We start from the raw sequence: 20,015 nt of genomic DNA, 5'->3' as shown, positions 1-20,015 counted from the left end.
AGGGGAAATCATGGAATGATTGTTTTCTATAACGACTTGGAGGGATTTTGATCCTCAAACCCTCATTTCATCGCTTCGTAAACTATATAATAATGCTAAAACTTGAGGGTTCCTGCGAGGTTCCTTGTGATCTCTCCCGGTCCATATCGTGGCGCGGGGACTCGTCCAAATCAGATGCGGATGGTTCGATCCCATGCCAAAGAGGCATGACTTCGAATAAGATGACGGCTATTGGTCCATAGTTGACAGTCTGTCATGAAATAGATGAGTAATGGTAATGACAAAAGAGATGAGATACCGGAATAGAGTGCATGATGCTTACCATACGAACACTCTACTAGCAGGACAATGAGAGTACTCATCGCCATCTTTGTCAGGAGACGCCGTGGGAATCCGTGGGAAGATGTTAGGGACTGACAAGCAGACCTTCGTCCAGAGAAGAGGTGAGAAAGGAAGCGAAAGAATGATCTTCGTCCAGAGGAGAATTGAGAAGAGAAGCGAAAGAGGATTTTCGTCCGGGGGAAGATGTGAGAGAAGAAGCGAGAGAACTCCACGGAAGACGCGGAATGAGGCGGCGAGCGGGGAAAAGGTCATCTGCTTGCCCTCTGGCAACTGCTTCAAGTCAGAATGGGAAAGGAGAAGGCGATTGACACGGTTGATTCCTTACCGAATGGACGGTGTTGTCAGGGACGTGCTCATGTACTCTGAGTGACCCCATGGTACGTAGACATCTGGACGACTTGTGAAAGAGCAAGAAACTCAGAATCCAGCCGAGTTCCCATGGGAAGAGTTCTTAGGGAATGTAGGTACTGTGGCATATGACGAGTATCGCTTGTCATTGACGAGAAAGATCAAGGTTGCTCTGTTGGAGTTAGACTGCGTTGAGATGCTTCGAGGGACATCCAAAGACGTGTCAATGACCCTGATGAATTGGAAGGGAGTATTCCATAGTTAATCGTGAACTGGAGTTTTAATTTTTGGCAATGTAATGCCTTGAGAGGCTATGCTTCCTGACAACGAAGTGAGATGGTGGGAGAGGAAAAAAAGGAAGGATGAAAGATCGAGAGGTCAGCTCAGAGAAAGAAGTATCGAGCCGGAGTGGCCAGGAGCGGAGCCGAGCCGAGCGAAGCAGTCACGAATGCGCGTTCTTCCGATCTGCCTGACAATTGATCCGAATGGTGTAAGTTTGGGAAGGAGAGAGCCACAGAAATGAGGCAAGACCTTGAGCGAGGAGGTGAGGAAGGCGCGAGTGGCCCAGGAAGGAACCAAGGAAGGAGCCAGTCTCTGGGTTCGTCTCTGGGTTCAGTGCTCACATCATCTCATAAAATTATTTGAACGACCTCGACGATGAGGATTCAGACTGATGGCGGTTGATAAGGCCAGACAAGATGATCAAATGGTCAAGCCTCATTTTCATCCATGAATCCAGGTGGCCTTCATAAGGTAGGCTCAGGTTGCCACCACCACCACCACCACCACCACCACCACCACCACCAACCAACCAACCAACCAACACCAAAAAATAGGAAATGGGGTAGAAGCCCGTTGGAGCAGTGCATGTATGCCATGTTCATTGATCATCTGTTCGCTTCTTCGCTTCGTAAAGTACATTATTCTCCCATGCAATCACGACTCGCTAGCCTTCCGCTGCTTCTCCCGAACCGAATTGATGGACGAGCTGATACTAGCCTTGGACGAAGAGTGCCTCAACGACCTCTCCGCCACAGACTCGGCACCGGAACCGCTATCCCCGCGACTGATACTTCCCTCCCTCGCCAACGGCGACGAAATATCAGGCGTGACAGACCTCGACTCAATATTGGGACGCTTCGCCTTGGTCAACGTCTTCTTCCTCCGCTTCTCCGACGCATTGGACCCGGTGCTAGCCTTCCTACTGACAGTACCATCCCCGTCGTCGCTCGTCGCGGCCACGGACGGCGCAAGGCTGCGGCTCGAGCTCGTCGAGCTGCGGCGGTGGGCGCTGGTAGTGCTGCCGCGGCGTCTATGCTCGCGCTCGATGGCGGCGGCGCGGGGGTGCATCGTCGTCTTCTCGGGCGACTGCTGGCGCGCGGGCGGCGGGCCGGCCTTGTCGATGCGGTGCCACGGCAGCCACCAGAACATGCCCCACCGCTGCTTGGCCACCTGGCGGTCGCGTGCTGCGAGCTTCTTCTGGATGAGGGCGCGGCGCTCGTTCTCCTTCTCCCAGTATTCTGTGCGGTAGATTTCCCAGTTTTCTCTAAATGTAGGCGTGAACGGCTTCGCGAGCAGGAGGAGCTTGACGTAATCTCCGCCCGGGGCGAGATCCTCCTCGTGACCTCCTTTTTCTTCGTCTTCGAGCAGGACCGGTAGCGTTGGGTGGCTGTCCGTGGTGAGGCTCAGCTCCTTTTCGACTTCGCGCAGGATGGATGGTTCGACGTAGCGGTAGGACGAGCTGGCGGTGTGGGAGAAGAGTCCGTAGGTCAGGAAGAAGCCAATGGTGGAGAGAAACTCGGCCCACCAAGGTCGTCGGATAATAACCAGCTTAGAATTGAAACCTCGAAGGCCTCTGTTGGAGATGGCGAACCAACGGCGTGGCCACCTGATGCCTCGCTCCCATATTCCTGTAGCCCATACCAGTATCGCGGTCATGACACCTCCCATGAAGCAAATCTTCTCGAACGTTTCGACGCCCCAGTACACAGAGCCACCAACTCCACGTCCATCCTCACGCGGGGCGAAGAAGAGAGCGTAACCAAAGCCGCTGATCCATGCGGTCAGCAAGGTGAAGAAGAACGTGTGATGGCGGCGGCGGGCGCGAAGCTCGAGGTACTGTGCGCGTAGAGAGGCCTCGAGGATGAGGAGGTTCAGGTAGATCATGGACGGAGAGCTCGGGGTATGGATCAACGGGTCGCCTTGCTTGCCAGAGTCGGGAACGACGCCGGTGGTGCCGACGGCGGCCTTGGGCTCTTTGCCCGGCGGCGGGGCGCCCTTGACCAGCGAGTCAAGCTCGTCGGCCATGGTTGCGGTAGGGAGACCTGTCGTCGCTCGGAGGGGATTTCAAGCTTTTCGGTAGTGGTGATGCGGCGGTCAGGTCGCTTTGGGACGGAGGATTGAGAATTGGAGGGGCCTCGGCAGCCGCAGTCAGCAGCGGTCTGCAGACATGCGCGGTGGTCGAGGGGCGGGGGATGGAGATGCGAAGCTGCAGGTGGACGGGGCGCAGGTGTGCAGAAAGGGGTGAGCAACAAGCAAAATAAAGCTGCTTTAGCTGCACTGCCCTTTGGAGGTGAGAGCTTTCTGCGTGTGTGCGTTCTGCTGGTGTTCGAGAAGCAAGGGCGGAACTGGAATCTGTCGGTGGTCAGATGTCAATCCAGGCCAGCCGGGTGTGCTTCAGCTGGCGGGTTGGGGGTGGAAATTCCGCTCCGCCTGGCAGCAGGTGTGGACAGTGGGACGTCATAGGGAAAAGAGGCGGGGTGGCCCGAGCGCGGGGTGTCTGGACCATTACGATAAGCGATTGCGATTGCGATAAGGCTTGTTGGGGAGCTGCGCATCTCAGTGAGAGCTTGACACGTGCAAATCGGTTGAAGATTTCACGATGGACAGGGCTTGATTGAATATGAAGCTCGAAGAGCCAAGGCTGATGAGCTGCTCAGGGATGTAAAGGGCCCCTGCGGAATACAGAGTACGGAGTAATACAAGGTTGCTCGGCTCTGGCTTGTCAGCAAAAGGCGCATTTCCACCTGTTTCCCACACAATTCGCAAAGACCCTGAGTGCATTGTGATTGATGCCCCATTGTGTGGGAGACACTGCACAGAGAAAAGATATTTCCTCGTCCATGCTTTTGTTTTGAGCCTCAGAATTGAAACATATTCACCAAGCTAGAGAAGGAAGTTTCGTCTCTTCTTTAACTAAACTCAATTACTTTCTTCATGCAGGTCTTATGCAAATATTGACAGCATATACTGGACAGATGCTGGGTACGGAGTACAGTTGTAGGTATGGTCATGATCCGGCCACGATTCCACAGCCACGATGCTGTCTTAATTGATAGCTCCATTCAGATTGTTGCCTACATCGAGTTAGCGTGTCTATGATTGCGTAAGGTCCTGGAGGGAAATTGCACCGTCAGCTTCAGGCTTCAGGCTTGAAAGCATCATCTGACTGGGCCAACTACGAATTTCTCCAAGATACGACTTAGTAGTCAGCAACTTAGCCACATGTCCACCGGGAAATCGGAGGCTTGTTTTGTCTCTTACCGCCGACACGGCTCAATGCAACAGCTGCCCCCACTCTTCTACCCGCCAAACTCCGAGTGCTAAGTCCATGAACCGATCCGCATCCCGCTTCTGGGGCACGTTGTTGTCCCCTTGGTGCCACCTACACAGTAGTCTTTCTCATGTTCCTCACACAATGACCCCTGCCTGCTTACGCCCCTGTCGCTCAACTGCTCAACAAGCTTGTCGGTTTTTTACGGAGCCGTTGACATTCCGGCCGGGGCACCTGGCTTGCTTGTCTCTCATCGAACCCTCCCATCTTTCTGTCCACCGTCATCTTTTGTCCACCCCTCTGCCACATCTCCGCGTCACCACTGCCCTGCACAACGGCGTCTCCGTCCTTCTTTTGTTACTGCACCTGCCTAGAACTCGGGAGGATTGCTAACCCGGCGTTAACTGCATTATCTATCCCGCTCCGTATAGACTGCAGCCCCCCGGTCCGCATTCTTTGCTGACTGATGAGTCGTCGCAAGTTTCAGAACATCCGCGCTCCGGACACACACCTCCGCCGCCCGCGGCCACACTGATTTGACGCCTTGCGCTACCCGTACTTTATTTTGCGACTTTTGTATATAGACGGTTGGCCCCCGTCGCCACCACCCACAGCAACATCCGGCATGATACACCAACAAACCGCTTCTTCTCTAGTGAACGGGTCGCGACTCAAACTTGCTTCCTCACTAATTACGTCGTCCTCTGCAACTGTCAAATCTCCCGCACCTAGCGTACGGGCCTCTTCTGAAGACTCCGTCCCTCGCCGATCCCACCAAACAATGGCTGCCGCCGCCGCACCCCCCGCCGCTCCCAATGCGACAACTCGGCCCCCGGGAACCTACTTCCCACTGGGATACAAAGATGCCGTCTATCAATGGGTAAGCAATCCAAGAAAGTCCTTCAAATCGCGGGGTAACGTTGCTAACAAAAAGTCCGCAGTGGACAAGTGTAACTCCGCAAATGGCCGAACGCAACGTCCTGTCACACATCCCTTACCTCAAAGAAGCCCGCGAAAACGCCTCCCTCGACTCGACCAAGCCAGACCCCTTTGGCCAGCGCGTATGGAAGTCCCAAATGGTGGAGCTCTCCGGCAAGAACCGCGCCCTCAACGAATACTCCATCGAGCGCGTCGGCGAGGAGGTCGACAACAATCTCGTCATCGTCCACGGCTACGGCGCCGGCCTCGGCTTCTTCTACAAGAACTTTGAGCCCCTTTCCCGACCCAAGGGATGGAAGCTCTACGCCCTCGACATGCTCGGCATGGGCAATTCCACAAGGCCGCCATTCAAGGTCACTGCCAAGGACCAGGAGGGCAAGACTCGTGAGGCCGAGGCCTGGTTCATCGACGCCCTCGAGGAGTGGCGCAAGAAGCGCAACATTGACAAGTTCACCCTCATCGGCCACTCACTCGGCGGATACCTCTCCATCGCCTACGCGCTCAAGTACCCCGGCCACCTCAAGAAGCTCATTCTCGCCTCGCCCGTGGGAATCCCCGAAGACCCATACGCAGTCAACGCAGCCATGCCCGAACCCGAAGAATCGACCCTCCAAAACGAGTTCACACAGGATCAAAACGACGTCACCAGCAACGCCTCCACCACAACAGCATCCCGAAACGCCAAGCCCAACGCACCCAAGCGTCCCCTCCCGGGCTGGCTCGTCTGGCTCTGGGACGCAAACGTCTCCCCCTTCAGCATCGTCCGCTTCACCGGCCCGCTCGGCCCCCGCTTCGTTTCCGGCTGGACATCCCGCCGCTTCAACCACCTGCCCCAAGAGGAGTCCCAGGCGCTGCACGACTACGCCTTCTCCATCTTCCGCCAGCGCGGCAGCGGCGAGTACGCCCTGCCGTACATCCTCGCCCCGGGTGCCTTTGCCCGCAGCCCCATGGTCAACAGGATAGACGGCGTCGGCCGCCAGGTCATTGAGAAGAGCACGGGCGAGAAGCTTAGGGAGACGGGAATCCCCATCGTTATGATGTACGGCGAGAACGACTGGATGGACAAGAAGGGTGGCGTCGCGGCGGCCGAGAAGCTAAAGCAGGCCAGGTTGCAGGCGCTGCTCAACGGCACGGAGGAAGAGAAGAGGAGGGAGAACGGGTCAGCAAAGGTTATTGAGGTTTCCAAATCAGGTCACCACCTTTACCTCGACAACGCTGAGGAGTTTAATGACTACATCCTCAAAGAGATGGAGGACGTCCAGAAGAGCAAGCTATAGAACTTTGGCTTACGAACGTTTCGAGAGGGGCGTCATTGGTGAAAATATGGGCAAGCTTCACAGCCTTGCCAGCCAGAGCAGCATGATTTTTGAGGCGTTTTTCGGGGGATTGCATTGCATGACAACAGATCGAGCCTCAAAACGGCCGACGGGAATATCCAGTAGGAGCGTTTGGCTTGGTATAATAGAGTCTATTCAACCGGCTTATCTAGATGAAGAATATAATTACATGACAATCTATTCGAATATGGTTTCAACCTGCATTGCACAACACATATGCCTTTCAGAATTATAGAATCAGCGATGTCTCTTTGTCTTCCCCCAAGGCATTTCAAAGAGAGACCGGGGCCGGCTCCCGCCCTTGATCGGCCCCGCGTCCACCGGCCTGCCGGACATTTGCGCAACATCGGCCTATGTCAACTACTTATAGAGGGAAGAACATGACGAAGAAACTCACTTGCTTTGTAGGAAACATGGCTATATGCTTAAGGCGAGCTTCGCAACCTACTTCCAATTGTTGCTCATGTTCATGCTAAAATGTCTTTGACATGCTCAAGGCTCACAACCTCTAACACTTGACACAAGTCTCGGTTTCCTCGAGCAACCTACCCCTATCCTCGAAATTGTCATACTATTCTTGATAGAACTAAACAAGAAGCGGCATCTTTGACTTCCATTTCCAAGGTACACGTGATCCAACACCGCCAAACTACCATAACGAGTCTCAAAACCTCTCTCCGTCCCTCACGATCGTCGTGCCGACCCCGTGATCCGCCCCGTCGTCTCAACTTCTCAACTCACGTGTTGACCTAGACGAGCGAGGCTCATAATCACTTTTCGAATTCTTCAATAGCTGCATGACCGTTCGTCTGATATTGTTTGCTCGCTTAAAGGCGTCTAATGGGCGGCCTCTGAATAGGCGGTCGAACGACCGAACAACCGCCCTCGCCCCCTTTTCCATATAAACCCCCCCTCCTCGTTTCCCACGAAGCCGCGGGGCCCTATTACCTTTTTTACTTTCTTAAAACCGCCGCGCCCCCGCCTGTTTAAATTTTTTCTCCCTTAAAGGGCGGTCACGGGGCGCCCCTGCAAAACGGGGCCCACCCCCCACAACCCCCCCCCCCCCCCCTTTCCCCAAAACCCCCCCCCCCCCCCCCCCCCATTCACCCACCCGTCACGATACTTTCACTCCTCTTTTCCTGACTATCATTTTTTTCACTCAAAACACTCTTACCAGTTTCATCAAGTTCATTCTCTTCATTCAGTCACGCCAGTATCTGGGATACTCCTTGACTAGCAAACACCCTTCACTTCTCTCTCCGCGGGCATCGTGACTCTTCTTCGTCCAGAGCAAACATCACGACCAGTCATCAGTCTCACAGCCTTGCGTGTCCCAAATTCGCCCGAACTCAAAGCCTTCATAGCTCCCAAAGATCCGTCGCAGAACACTGCTCAACAACTTCATCATGTCCGGCCCGTACAGCCAGTTCCTGGATCTCGACAACACCCGGGATCCGTACGCCTTCGAGGATCCAGACATCTTCCAGGACCCAATCCTCAACGACATGTCCCTCCTCGGACCTGATGAGTACCAGCAGTCATACAACCCTCAGTCGCAGTACCAGCAACCATACAACCCCCCTCAGTCGCAGTATCAGTCGCCATACACGAACAACTTCCAGCAGTCGAGCTACCAGTCTCCATACAACAACAACAACAACAACAACAACAACAACAACAACCCCTACCAGCAACCCTTGAATAATAACGCCTACATCCAGCCTCCCCCTCCTCCCCAACAGACGCTCACCGAAACCGCAGAGCCCCTCTCCAAACGTCTCCGGTCTCGTCACCCAAAGCCCATCCCCGTCCCCGCTCGCTCAACGACACCCGACGGTGAGCCCCCCTACCACCTAACCCTCTTCTCCTCCCACAACCTCCCAGGCACAGTCTCCTCCCTCCTAACAGCCCACCTCCAAGTCCCCCTCTACACAACCCTCGAAGAGCGCACCCGCCGCGAGAACGAAATCAAGCACCTCTTCTCCGCCAACACAAACACAACTCTCCCCCCTCCCTCGCCGCGCGTGAAGAATATCCCAGGCCTCACCGACTCCTCCTCCTCCTCCTCCTCCTCGGCCACAAAGATCTACAAAATCCGCGCCGCCCCCTGCCCCCCCGAAATCACCTCCCTCCCCCCTCAACCCGACCTCGGCAAATTCATCAAAATCGACGACTCTCTCGGCCCCAAAGACGACCCCCGGCGCATACAGGCGATGGACTACAACAACCACCTGGCAGCCCTGCGCCTCCGCAACCTCAAGAACCGCAACAACGTCGCCGCGATGCGCAGCCGGAACCGGCGCGACAGGGCGGCGGTGCTCCGCGCCGAGGAGGCGAGCTTCGCGAAGGCGGAGTGTCGGTACTGGAAGGCCAAGGCTATCGCTGCCGGCGCGGACCCAAGGGGTTGGGAGTATTTGCCGGGTGTGGCCAAGGAGGCCGTCGCTGCGGATTATCGTATTGACGCGTTGGATTTCTTCCAGGACGTGGGCGAGGTTGCGCCTGCTACGCCCAAAAAGGTCCTCAAGAGAAAGCGTTGAAGAAGGAAGGTCGAAGGGGGAGTAAATCGTCGAGAGAGAAGATTGGGATTTTGCTTCGGTGGGTGCTGTTGGATTATGAATGGACAAGGAACGAGGTTGCGTGGTTTGGCTTTTCTTGAGAGGACTCCTTGTCATTGCTTTGCTCCCCTTTGCGAGTTTTGCATCAGCAGGGGGAATCTCTTTTCGGGGGCTTTTTGACAGAGTATTGTATTTGCAGATACCGCGGGAGTTTGATACCCAGTTCTAGGCGTTTATCTGTTTGTTTCCTGCTCAGCTCTCCACTCAATACTATAACTTCAAATGAACCTTATAGTGACACCTAAAAGATTCTTGACTTGAACAACTGGTCTCACTTGTTGATCTTGGGCAGGAGCGTTCAATCACACGGCTGTATCGAACAAGAGTCATGTAAGGAATCGAGGACCTTTGAGATAATGTTGCTATTGGCTCTGGGGCAGAGTAAGAGTCGGCTACAATGTAGGCTGCCATCCATGAAAAGCCTTCCCGTGGTCTCGTGAGAGTATCCACCACAAATAGGAAGGAGGCCAGGCGCACGTAGTGTTCAAGGCATGAAGCGTGTTTGCTAGGGAGTATCTCTTCAAGCAGCATTTCAGTAACCCAGCTGGAAATGGAAATTCAGACGCAAGGCTGGGGGGTAAGACAGACACATCACGTTTAGACTCGCAATTGTAGGAGTTCACGCAAAAATAAAATTAGCTACTAATTATAGCCAGTGGTATCTCATCAAACCATTCAAAGACCAGATCATGACTCTCCCTCCAGAACCATCTGAGAGGATTTCGACCGCGTCGATATTTCCATCTAAACCAAAGAACTCCGTTCATTACTAACTCCAGATCCGGCTCAAAGATTATCGCGACTTCTCCCCTTCCCGAGTCTGTTCAAATGGAACACCATCACCTCGCGCCTGTGACACTTGCAGTCTGCGGAGCTCACGGCTCGTGAACGGAAGGCCGAGACCGCAACTTGCTCTCAACTTTGATGCTCCCCATCTCCGACCCATGGCCCGTAGACACCCCATAGCAATCCGGGTCGGAAAGACATCCCTTGATGTAATAAAACAACACAATCGTCATCAAGACCCTGAACGCGTCTCGTTAGCAACTACACCACAATCCCACAGCCGAGAACATGGAAACAAAGAGGAACATACCAGTTCACAGCACCGACGGCAGCAGCACCGGCCATACTACCGCCATACCGCTTCTCCTCCGTAGTCGGCCCAAAGCACGTCCCCTGCACGCACGTATCACCCAGGAACAAGGCCGCGATGCTCGCAGACCACGCCCAGCCCGACAGCCAAAACAGGCAGTTCGTGCCGTAGCCGATGAGTACGGCGACGCGGAAGTAGAGGTGCGCCGCGAAGCGCTCGAGGACCATGGCGCCGCCTAGGACGAGGAGCGTGAAGAGAGACTAAACGCGGGTGCGGTCAGTAAAGTGACATTACTTTTTTGACATGTCTGGTAGTCGGGGCTGAGGATGGATGGCCGAAGGGGGGAAAAGGGCCCGGATCAGACGTACGACGAAGAGCATGAAGCCCGGCGGCCCGGTATAGCTGCTCGAGTAGGCGCCCAGCAGCGACAGGCAGTACGCGCACGCGGCGAGCACGGCGAGGGAGAGGACCAGGACGGCGACGCGGACGACGGAGAAGAGGGCTGGTGTTGGCGGGGCGCCTTTGCCCATGAGGCCTCTGATGTTGTTTGCGCCCGTCATTTTTGCGTTTCGGTTTCTTGGTAGCGTCTTCCTAAGTTTCTGACTCCCTTCTTTCTAGGTAAGGTAACCCGGTGTGTTGGCTGCGGTATGATTTGAATGCTTCGTGATAGCTTCACTCGTGCGGCTCTTCAGATTGGGTAGGTGTAAGGCACTTTAGGTATTAAGCACTCAAAACGTCGAAGCCAGCAAAAAAAACAGACACAAGCGAATGTGGATAGGATACACCAAACGATCAAGTGGACGATTCATAACCACGCGCGCATCAAGGGGGGACATCCGTTTCCTTATACCTCCTCTCTCTCTCCAGCAAGCCCACGTAATAAAGGAGGTGTTCAAACTGCCTCCTTCAAACACGCCCAGTCCGTGGTCTTGCATGACAACGGCCCCAACCATATGAGATTTGATCCAAGATCCAAACAAGCCTGCAAGGCCTGCGCCACACAAAAAACACAGAGACCACAGACAGACACCCAGCGCAATAACGACTGGAGAACTCCAACCTAAGAACAGGGGAAAGTCTGATCACAGTCGGCTGAACGACGCTCGGTTGCGGTCCTCGACCGCCATCACACTGGCACACCTGTGGATAGAGGACCAGAGAATGACGGATGATCGACAGATGGAAAACGCACTTAAAAAAAAAAAAAAGGGATGCATCGATGCATAAACCACCTTCATTCCCAACATGCAGGGGCCTCTCCAGCTTTTGCAGCATGTAATTGGCCGACACGGCTGGTTCCTGATTTATGCTCCTTTCGTCCACCCCAGTCATCTCGGCAGTGCAAAAGCCCAGACACCACCACCAACAAGCACACGCTCGTCGATCACTGAGCCGGGATGAGAGCCGGGAGCCGGCAGGAGCGATCCAGTGGGGTGGGGGTGAAGCCAGCTGCGACTTGGGGATCCCATTATCCTCCCCCCTCCCGTTAACTGTATTGACCTCTTCGGAGGCGGCGAGAACGATTGGAGTTGAACAGGCTTACACGAGTTTCAAATACTCACCAGCCAGGGTTTCCTCGTCGCGGAATTCAATGCAAAGAGACCCAGTCGGCCCCTATGTCGAGTCAACCCCTCATAACCCAGCAAGAGATCCAACAAGAAGAGAACATGGTCTTTATCCGGCCCATGTGCGCAATGTTTCTCCCGTCAACGTACCGTCAATCCCAAAAGAAAAGCGACAGAAAAACAAAACATCTTCACATCAGACGAACCTCCCCCCTCTCAAAGAACCTCACGGTCTCAGGTGGGACAAGATGGAAACAAGAAACGCAGAACAGCACAGGCAAAACGCTGAAACAAAAAAGAACGCGCAAGCTGAAGGTGCACCACTTCCTTTGCTGAACACTGAACAGCACTTCGTCGCATCTGTCTGTTCATTCCTTTCTTTTGATTCTACACGCATCGTTCAAAGATACACCCACCGACGCGTCAAACACCAGACGCTGCACGTCTAAGCCCGCCTCCTGCCTCACCACCGTGCCGCCCACCACCCTCTGAAGAACCTGCGACGGCTCAGCCCTTGGCCAGAGAGACCTTCTGAACTGTCCCAGCGCCAACGCAGTCGCGATTACCATAGGTACCAACAGCACGTGAAACCCAAACTCCTTCCCTTTACCAGAATAGCATCTCCTCAATTCTCAACTGCCAACATCATTACCAATATTGCCATCACAGTCAGATTCCGTCTCTCCTTTTGACCCCCTTGCGCATGCCAGTCCACCAGTCGCTCGTTCTTAGTGCAGTGAAGTGACTGCTGCACCCCCACCTCACCAGTTCGTCCCATTTCATCAGACTGGCCATGTAACGAAACCAGGATCATGTTGCATTCCTGGCATCCTGATCGCCGCTTTTCGCCCGAACAGGTGGGAAAGGGAGTCACACAACCTGATAAGCGTGTACATGGCGGGGTAGAACTTGTGTCTGCTACCCAAGGTACTCGGAAAAAGATGATGTTGGTTGGGTTGATGTCACGTCAAAGGCCGCACCTGGCATCAAATCACGTACACGATTCAAATGGTTGATACAGATTCTATTGTGGCATCGAGGAACTAGCTTCTATCGTTGTTGCGCCGTTCCCAACATGTGCATTAACTCGTCAATTCATCCGACGATGATGATCATGCGACTACACTCCTCCCAAAGTGTACCCGCAGTCTATACTCCCAGGCTTGTATGATGTCAAAAACGACCAAAGTGAACAAGCAAGATCCCATGCCTGCCTATATCCCATGAACTAGAAATGCATTGTACAGTCTACCCGCTTTTTAAAAGTTTGCAACAGCCACCGCAATCGCCTGCGTCTCAGAGTGTGAGATGGAGACGCTAATGTCTGAAAGGCCAACCTTCTTGGCAGCAGCAGCAGCTTCGCCGTGGAGCTATCATCAAATTAGTAAACAGTCTCAAGAGTAAAGTGTATGCTGAGTGAAGCTTACCTTGACAGTAGGGGCGCCAGACTCGTCCTTGGCAATCTCAATATCCTTCAGCGGCGCACCGGCACCCTTGCTGGAGACGCCAAGAGACTTGAAGACGGCCTCCTTTGCGCTCCACCGGCCAGCGAACGAGCTCTGAGGGCTGGGCGCGGACTGGCAGTACTTGATCTCACCGGCGGTGAAGTTGCGCTCAATAAACGTCTCGTTCTCAATGTTGATGGCGGAGATGTCCTCAACGTCAACACCAACGTTGCTGTTCTTGTTGGCGACCTTCTTGGCCAGACCCTCCATCATGTCCTGGGTGGCCTTGGCCGCCGTGGAGGTGACAGTCTTCTCAGACGCCTTCATGAAGTTGGAGGGGTAGGAGATGGTCGAGGTCTTCTTGTCCTCGGTGACGCGAGCATCGGGGTTCAGAAGAACCTTGCTGAGCTGCTCGTCGGTGTAAGGAGCGTTGGACTTGGGCACGAAGAGCGTGTTGTTGACCAGGCCCTTGTGGAAGAAGCTGTAAGCCTTCTTCTGGCGAGCGTTGACCTTGGCAGAGTACTCCTCGTACGTCTTCTCGTCAAGAGTAGCGAAGAGGTACTTGGGGTGCACACCAATGGCCTGGGCACCCTTCTGACCGAAACCGAAAGAGGTGACGGAGAAGGCCTTGATACCATCGGTCTGGATGGTGCGGCTGGGGTAGACAATCATGTCGAACTGCTCCATGATGGGGTCGACATTGTCGGCGTTGCGGTTGCCCGGGACCAAACCGGTGTTGAGCACCTGCAAGCAGCCGTTCATCATCCAGGCACCGGCGGCACCCTTGGGGTGACCAGTAAGGTACTTCTGGAAGATACCCATGACGGCGTTACCCTTCTTGCGGCCAAGGTGGCGGAGCTGCTGGCAGATGACAGAAGACTCGTTCTTGTCGTTGGCCTTGGTGGAAGTACCGTGGAAAGAGGCAACCTCGAGGTCGTCGATGGTGAGACCCCAGGTAGCGAGGGCACCACGGAGAGGAGCAATCTCCGGGTTGTTCTTCCAGAAGTTGTTGCCGAGGCTGCGGAGAACATCCTTCTCCTGGCGTTCGGCCTCCCTCTTGATGTGCTCGGCACGGTCGTGGGCGTACTCCTTCTCGTTGACCTCCTGGCCCTGAGCCTTGATGGCCTCGACCTCATCGTAGAGGTACTCGAGCTCAGACTCCTGCCACTGCTTGATCTGCTTCTTGCGAAGCTCGATCTGGCGGCGACGGTAGTTGATGTCGAGCAGAGGCGAAGGGAACTTGCCGGCGTGCTCGCGAGCAGTGGTCAAGACACCCTGGCCAGGAGCGGGAACGGATCGGCCAATCTTGTCGGTAGCAGTGGTAGTCAAGGCCAGAATACCGTGGATGGGCATGCCCATGTCAAGGGCGAGCTTGGCGGTCATGATAAGCTGGACACCGCAACCCTGGGACTCCATGAATCCGTTACGGGTGGTGGTGGTGGGACGCGACATCTCGGCGGGGGTACGGCCGTGGGCAAGCTCATCGACGGCGTTGCTGGTGGCCTTCATGTTGGCGAACTCGTAAGAGCCCTCCTCACCGAAGTCATCGAAACCACCGACGAAGACGATACGAGCCTTGCCCTCCATGATGGTCTCGTAACCAATGTCGACGGACTCGACAGCAGTGGCGCAAGCACCGACAGGGGTCTTGATGGGACCGGAGGAAGAGATCAACAACATGTTGACCCAGGCGGCCATGGTGTTGATGAAAGACTCCTGGAGAATGTCGTTCTGGACGGGCTTGTCGAGGTAGCGGTCTCTGTGCATGCCACGGAGAGCGCCAGCACCACCCATACCGGATCCGATACAGTTGCCCACCTCGGAGACGTGGACATACTTGTAGAACTCGTAGGGGTCGGTGATACCGGCCGACAACAGAGTCTCGGCAACGGAAACAAGGACGAAAAGGGTGACTGGGTCGACCTGGGAGACAATGTCCTCAGGAACACCGTATCTCTTGGCGTCCCAGCCGGTGGGAATCTGTCCAGCGACGAGTCTGTCGAAGCGAAGAGCCTTGGGGATCAAGAGAGCAGCTCCCTTCTTCATGCGGACAATGTACTCGCCAGACTCGGGGATCTCAAAGATCTCGACCTTATCGCCGTGCTCGCGCTTGAACTCCTCGGCAGTCTCCTTGGACGCCTCGAAGGGCTCGAGGTCCTCCTCGATGACAACCTCGTGAAGAAGCTGCTTCTGCTCAGGGTCGTAGCCGCCGAAGAGCTCAGGCTCAATGAGACGGATACCCGAGTGCTCGAGAATGTACTTCTCGTACTTCTGCTTGATGTCCTTGTCATCGACGGGCTCGCCAGTCTTGGCGTCAACCCAGCCGGAGTAGGGAGCAGGCTTGCCCTTGATGGGACCGTTGTGGTTCTTGATCAGACCCATGATCCAGGCCATCTCAACGCAACCCTCAAGAGAGAACTCGCCGTGAGCCTCCATCTCCCAACGGGTACGGGAGTTACCCCAAGGACCGACCTCAGCGAAACCGGTGACGACGACGACCTTCTCCAAATCGACCATGCCCTTGAGGCGGTCGTTGAGGGGAGCAATCTCCTCCTCCCAGTCGGGAAGGGTGGGGAAGTCGAACTTGAGGTTGGCACGGGGCTCAACGAGGGTCTTCTTGTAGAGAGCCTCAGAGTTGGGGCCGTTGACAACCTTGTTCTCAATGGCAGTCTCCTTGGTGACAGCGCGGCGGACCTCGCTAGTCTCCATGATGTCCTTGCGGAGCTTGGTCATGGTCTGGTTGAGGTCGGGGATGAACTGAAGACCACCGTTCAGGTCGGCGAAGACGGGCTCGCTCTGGCAGAGGTCGACAACAGCAGGAGACATAAGACCCAAAAGGTTGAAGGCCATCTCCTGCTGGGAGAAGGTGCGAACGCCGAAAGCCTCGACGCCCTCGGCGACAACGTTGTTGCCGCTCATGAGACCAGTACCACGGGTCCAGCCAATGACGGCACCGCAGATGGTGAGGTACTGACCCCAGTCCTCAGAGTGCCATCTGTTGAACAGAGTCTCCAGGGCAAGCTTGGACTCGGAGTAGAGACCATCGTTACCGAAGGTACCGTGGTTGGGAGACAGAGGCAGGACGACCTGGGCGGGACGGGTCTCGAAACCACGCTCGGCCTTCTGGGTCTTGACGCTTCCGAGAATGCGGAGCAAGTTGGTCAACATGATGCGGTGAGCCAGCTCGGAACGAGAGTCGATCTGGTCAATCTGGCGTCCGTTCTCGGGAATGGCAGCGAAGGGCACAATGAAGTCCAGATCCCAGCCGAGGCCGTTCTTGGGGTCGTAGATGTAGTCAATGAGAGCCTCGCAGTCCTGCTTGCTACCCTGGTTGAAGGGCACAACAACAAGCTGGGAGCCACGAGCTCCGAAGCGGGTGTACATGGACTGGTAGTACTCAGTGACCTCGCGAGAGAATCTGCTGGTAGTGACGACGACCTTGGCACCACCGCTGATGAGGCCCTGAAGGACCTCAGCACCGATGGAACCGGCACCGGCACCAGTCATGAGGGCGTGCTTGCCAGCGAAGGTGACACCGTCCTTGGCAGCCTCCTCAAGAGACTGCAGGTAGTAGCCTGTGAGCTTCTTGCTGTAGTCCCAGCCGTGGAGGCTCTTGCGCTTGAGGTGCAGGAAGGGGATGGTCTCGACCTTGCCGGGCTTGGCCTTCTTGGAGGGGCTGTCCTCGTTGGGGATGATCTGGTTCTCGTTCATCGCGAGAGAACGCAAGACGTCGCCGTAGAGGTTCTTGATCTCGAGCTGCGAGGTCTTGGACATCTTGTGCTGCTCCTTGATGAGCTTGTAGATGCGGCGCAGATCGTTCTGAACCTTGGTGCGGTTGCCGTACTCAGAGATCTTGCCGCCCTCAGCCATCTGCTGGACGTAGTGCTCCAACTTGCGGCAGCTGGCGCGGGGGACCTCCTCGTAGTTGAGGTTGCCGCGAGCGTCGACGGTGGTCTGGGGACCGGTGGGAACAGCAACGTCCTTGTAGACGGGGTTGGCGTTGAGAACCTCCTTGCAGTTCTCGATGAGCTGCTCTCCAAGCTCCTTGGCGAGCTTGTAGGTCTCTCCGCGCTCCGCAGGGCAGTTGTCAATGTGGTACTGCATGAACTCGACGAGAGTGGGGTTGGAGCGGTTCATGATGCGGATGCACTGGCTGACAATCTCACGGTCAACAGCCTTGAGGCGGCCGAAAATAATGTCGTAGTACATGTGGAGGGCATCCTGGCGCGCCCAGTTCCAGGATGAATCGTAGGAGCGAGCCTTGAGGGAGCTGAAGACGGGCTGGATGCCGGCGGCGTAGAAGTCACCGTGCTCGGCAGTCCAGAGGTCGAGCTGGGACTGGAGGACCTTCTCGGACTCCTGGGAGTTGAGGTAGGCCTTGTCGCCGGCACGGAGATCCAGCTTGAGGTATCTCGCGAGGAGCTCAAGCTGCTGCTTAAAGAGGGCGCGCTGGTCCTTGGTGAGGGCATCGATGGCCGCGGGGTCCATCATCATGCCACCGCCAGAGCCGCCGGCGGCGGCACCAGCCTGAGGGGTGCTCAGGCTGATACCAGCAGTGACGGCGTACTTCTGGGTGACGTCGTCCAGGAAAGCCTTGGCATCAGCCTCGGATCCCAGACGAGCAGGGGGCTCCATGGTGAGAGCGAGCAGGAGAGTGCCATCCTGTCTTCCAGAAGCCAAGCCCCATCTTGTCTCGAGGTATTTTCTCGCGGCCGTGATGTTGAAGCCACCGGGCATCTTGGAGGAGATCAGGCGGGCAATAAGTGCCTGAGATTGCTTGCCAAGCTGGCCGTCGAAAGTGGCCTGCATGGAGGAACCGAGCTCGTCGAGAGGAACATCTTCGGGCTTCTCTGGTGTTGAACCGAATTCCTTGCCGAGGTCACCAAGGATTTCGTTCTGAAGGGTAGATTTGCCTGTAGAAATGGGGGATCAGCAGGTTGCTACAATGGGTAGTGGGGAGTTTTGAAAATTTCGCTACTCACCGCCAACAAGGTCCTTGATGGCCTTGCTCAAGGGAACCTCAGCCAAGGGCTTCTTGAGCTTTTGAGCAATGAGAGCTCGCAGGATGTCGATTGCCTGGACGGGGGCATCGGCAACCTGAGCGGCAGGGCCGGCGCTGGGCGCGGGGGCAGCCGCAGCAGCGGGAGCGGCAGCAGCCGCAGGGGCAGAGGATGAAGCAGCGGCCGGCGCGCTCGATGAAGCGGCAGCTGGCTCTGGCTCCTCCTCGATGGGGTCGGCCTCGTAGTAGATTTCCTTTGCGTCCTTGTTGTAGCAGAGGATTTGACGCTGGACAGACTTGGCAGCATCGTAGGCTTCGTACTTTGAGGCGAGAGTGCGCTTGGCCATCACACCGAGGGTATCAGCGGGACCGATTTCAACCACCCTCTCGGCGGTCTTCTCGGCCAGGAAAACATCTTGGGTCTCAATCCACCGCACGGGCGAGGCGAATTGGTAGGCAAGCAGCTCCACAAGGAGAGTGTGGGCAAGCTCTTGCTCGACTTCGGGACGCATTATGAACAGCTGGGAGGAGCTGGAAAGCTCAATGACACGGAGCTGGGAGGAGAACCGAGAAATTGAGGGTATCTAGAAGCCGTCGTCGAAGTTTTGACGATTTGGAGGGGTATATGCTGTTCGTGGGAGTCCGTGGGAGAGTCGGAATCCTGGAACAGTGTGGAATGGCGTTGGTGTCTGCGGTGAGGGTATATGTGAAGCAGACAAAGCTCGCAAGACTTTTTTTTTTCTGGACAGTGGGTGGTGGCTGTTCAAGGGAGAATCAAGTCCGCGCCAGAGAGAGGGAGGGACAAACTGGCGAAGGCGAGCGAGGGAGATGTAGAAGTGGTTTGGAAGTTGGGAGGACCACGGATGAAGGGAAGATGGTTGGATTTGATTGAAAAAAAAAGAAGAGACAGGCTCAATGTTGATGGCTCTGGCCCCTCGATATCGGGTCACTGGCACTTGATTGACTTTCTTGGGGGGCGTCTACTTTGTGAGGAGAGGACACCAACTGGAAAGGGAGGGGATGGGATTGGGAACAACAGGTCCCGTCAGGAAAAAAGATGAATGTTGAACCAGGCAAGGGCCCCCACCGGCTCAAGGAAGATGAGCAGAGTGCGTGAGAGTAGAGAGGGAGGGAGTGTGTAGTGTACTGCGTAAGGAGGGTTTTCCCAATGTCGAGGTACCTCAGGTGAGGTCAGGTACAAGGTACATGTAAGTAGGTGATGGTGTACATTCACCAGGGACAACACTCATGGAAGTGAGGATGGATGGATGGATCCATGAGGTGAGGTGGGCGGCGGGGGGGTAATGTCTCGAGACATTCGACTGGCCATCTTCTCTCTGTCTTTTTTTTTTTCTCTTCCTCTCTCTCTTAGCCTTCGTCCTCCAGTTCTGCCTCCCGAGGGGGTACGTGGGAGGAAAGGCGGCAGGGCCCTGGGAAAGGAACATACAAGTGGGCCCGTCTTAGCCTGCCTTGCCTCGCGATGGGAGAGCCGTGAAATCCCCGGCACCTCACGCGTTGTCCCCTTCAGGTTCCCATGTTCCCCCCATGCAGGTGGGAAGAAAGCTGCTGGCGTGTAAATTGCCTGGGAGGCGTGTGGTCACTTTTGGTTTGGTGTGTGTGTGGCTTTACCGCTGCTGGGTGCTGGGTCCTGGCTTCTATTCTTTTCTTGGGTGGTTTGGCTGCAACGCCTGGTCGGTACGTATCTCGCTGTGTCGAAAGCTCCTCAACCATATTCAGACGCTTTCCCCAATCGAGCTTGGTTCGATCAGGGGGGCT

General features: G+C 55.6%; 5 protein-coding genes across 5 annotated transcripts; 2 read left to right on the top strand and 3 right to left on the bottom strand.

Annotated features, from left to right (window-relative positions):
• Nucleotides 1-1,626: 1,626 nt before the first annotated feature.
• On the bottom strand, nt 1,627-2,997 carry CABS01_03626 (uncharacterized protein; the record flags this gene model as incomplete). Its single annotated transcript, XM_060537000.1, has 1 exon — nt 1,627-2,997. One exon carries the CDS (start codon nt 2,995-2,997, stop codon nt 1,627-1,629), a length of 1,371 nt encoding a protein of 456 aa, XP_060391258.1.
• Nucleotides 2,998-5,024: 2,027 nt separating this feature from the next.
• Nucleotides 5,025-6,459, top strand: CABS01_03625 (uncharacterized protein; the record flags this gene model as incomplete). Its single annotated transcript, XM_060536999.1, has 2 exons — nt 5,025-5,123; nt 5,185-6,459. 2 exons carry the CDS (start codon nt 5,025-5,027, stop codon nt 6,457-6,459), a joined length of 1,374 nt encoding a protein of 457 aa, XP_060391257.1.
• A 1,466-nt stretch (nt 6,460-7,925) lies between these two features.
• CABS01_03624 (uncharacterized protein) lies at nt 7,926-9,056 on the top strand (the record flags this gene model as incomplete). Its single annotated transcript, XM_060536998.1, has 1 exon — nt 7,926-9,056. One exon carries the CDS (start codon nt 7,926-7,928, stop codon nt 9,054-9,056), a length of 1,131 nt encoding a protein of 376 aa, XP_060391256.1.
• Nucleotides 9,057-10,009: 953 nt separating this feature from the next.
• CABS01_03623 (uncharacterized protein) lies at nt 10,010-10,790 on the bottom strand (the record flags this gene model as incomplete). Its single annotated transcript, XM_060536997.1, has 3 exons — nt 10,010-10,160; nt 10,231-10,490; nt 10,599-10,790. The coding sequence occupies 3 exons, from the start codon at nt 10,788-10,790 to the stop codon at nt 10,010-10,012; spliced, it is 603 nt and encodes a 200-aa protein (XP_060391255.1).
• Nucleotides 10,791-13,054: 2,264 nt separating this feature from the next.
• CABS01_03622 (fatty acid synthase alpha subunit) lies at nt 13,055-18,751 on the bottom strand (the record flags this gene model as incomplete). The annotated part of the gene is made up of 3 exons (XM_060536996.1): nt 13,055-13,165; nt 13,223-18,153; nt 18,223-18,751. 3 exons carry the CDS (start codon nt 18,749-18,751, stop codon nt 13,055-13,057), a joined length of 5,571 nt encoding a protein of 1,856 aa, XP_060391254.1.
• Between the last annotated feature and the right edge of the window lie 1,264 nt (nt 18,752-20,015).

This window comes from Colletotrichum abscissum (genome assembly GCF_030869225.1).
Source record: "Colletotrichum abscissum strain IMI 504890 chromosome Unknown Scaffold_7.1, whole genome shotgun sequence".
NCBI lineage: Eukaryota > Fungi > Ascomycota > Sordariomycetes > Glomerellales > Glomerellaceae > Colletotrichum > Colletotrichum abscissum.
The sequence above is the reverse complement of the archived record's forward strand: the minus strand, read 5'-3'. Positions and strand labels throughout refer to the sequence as shown.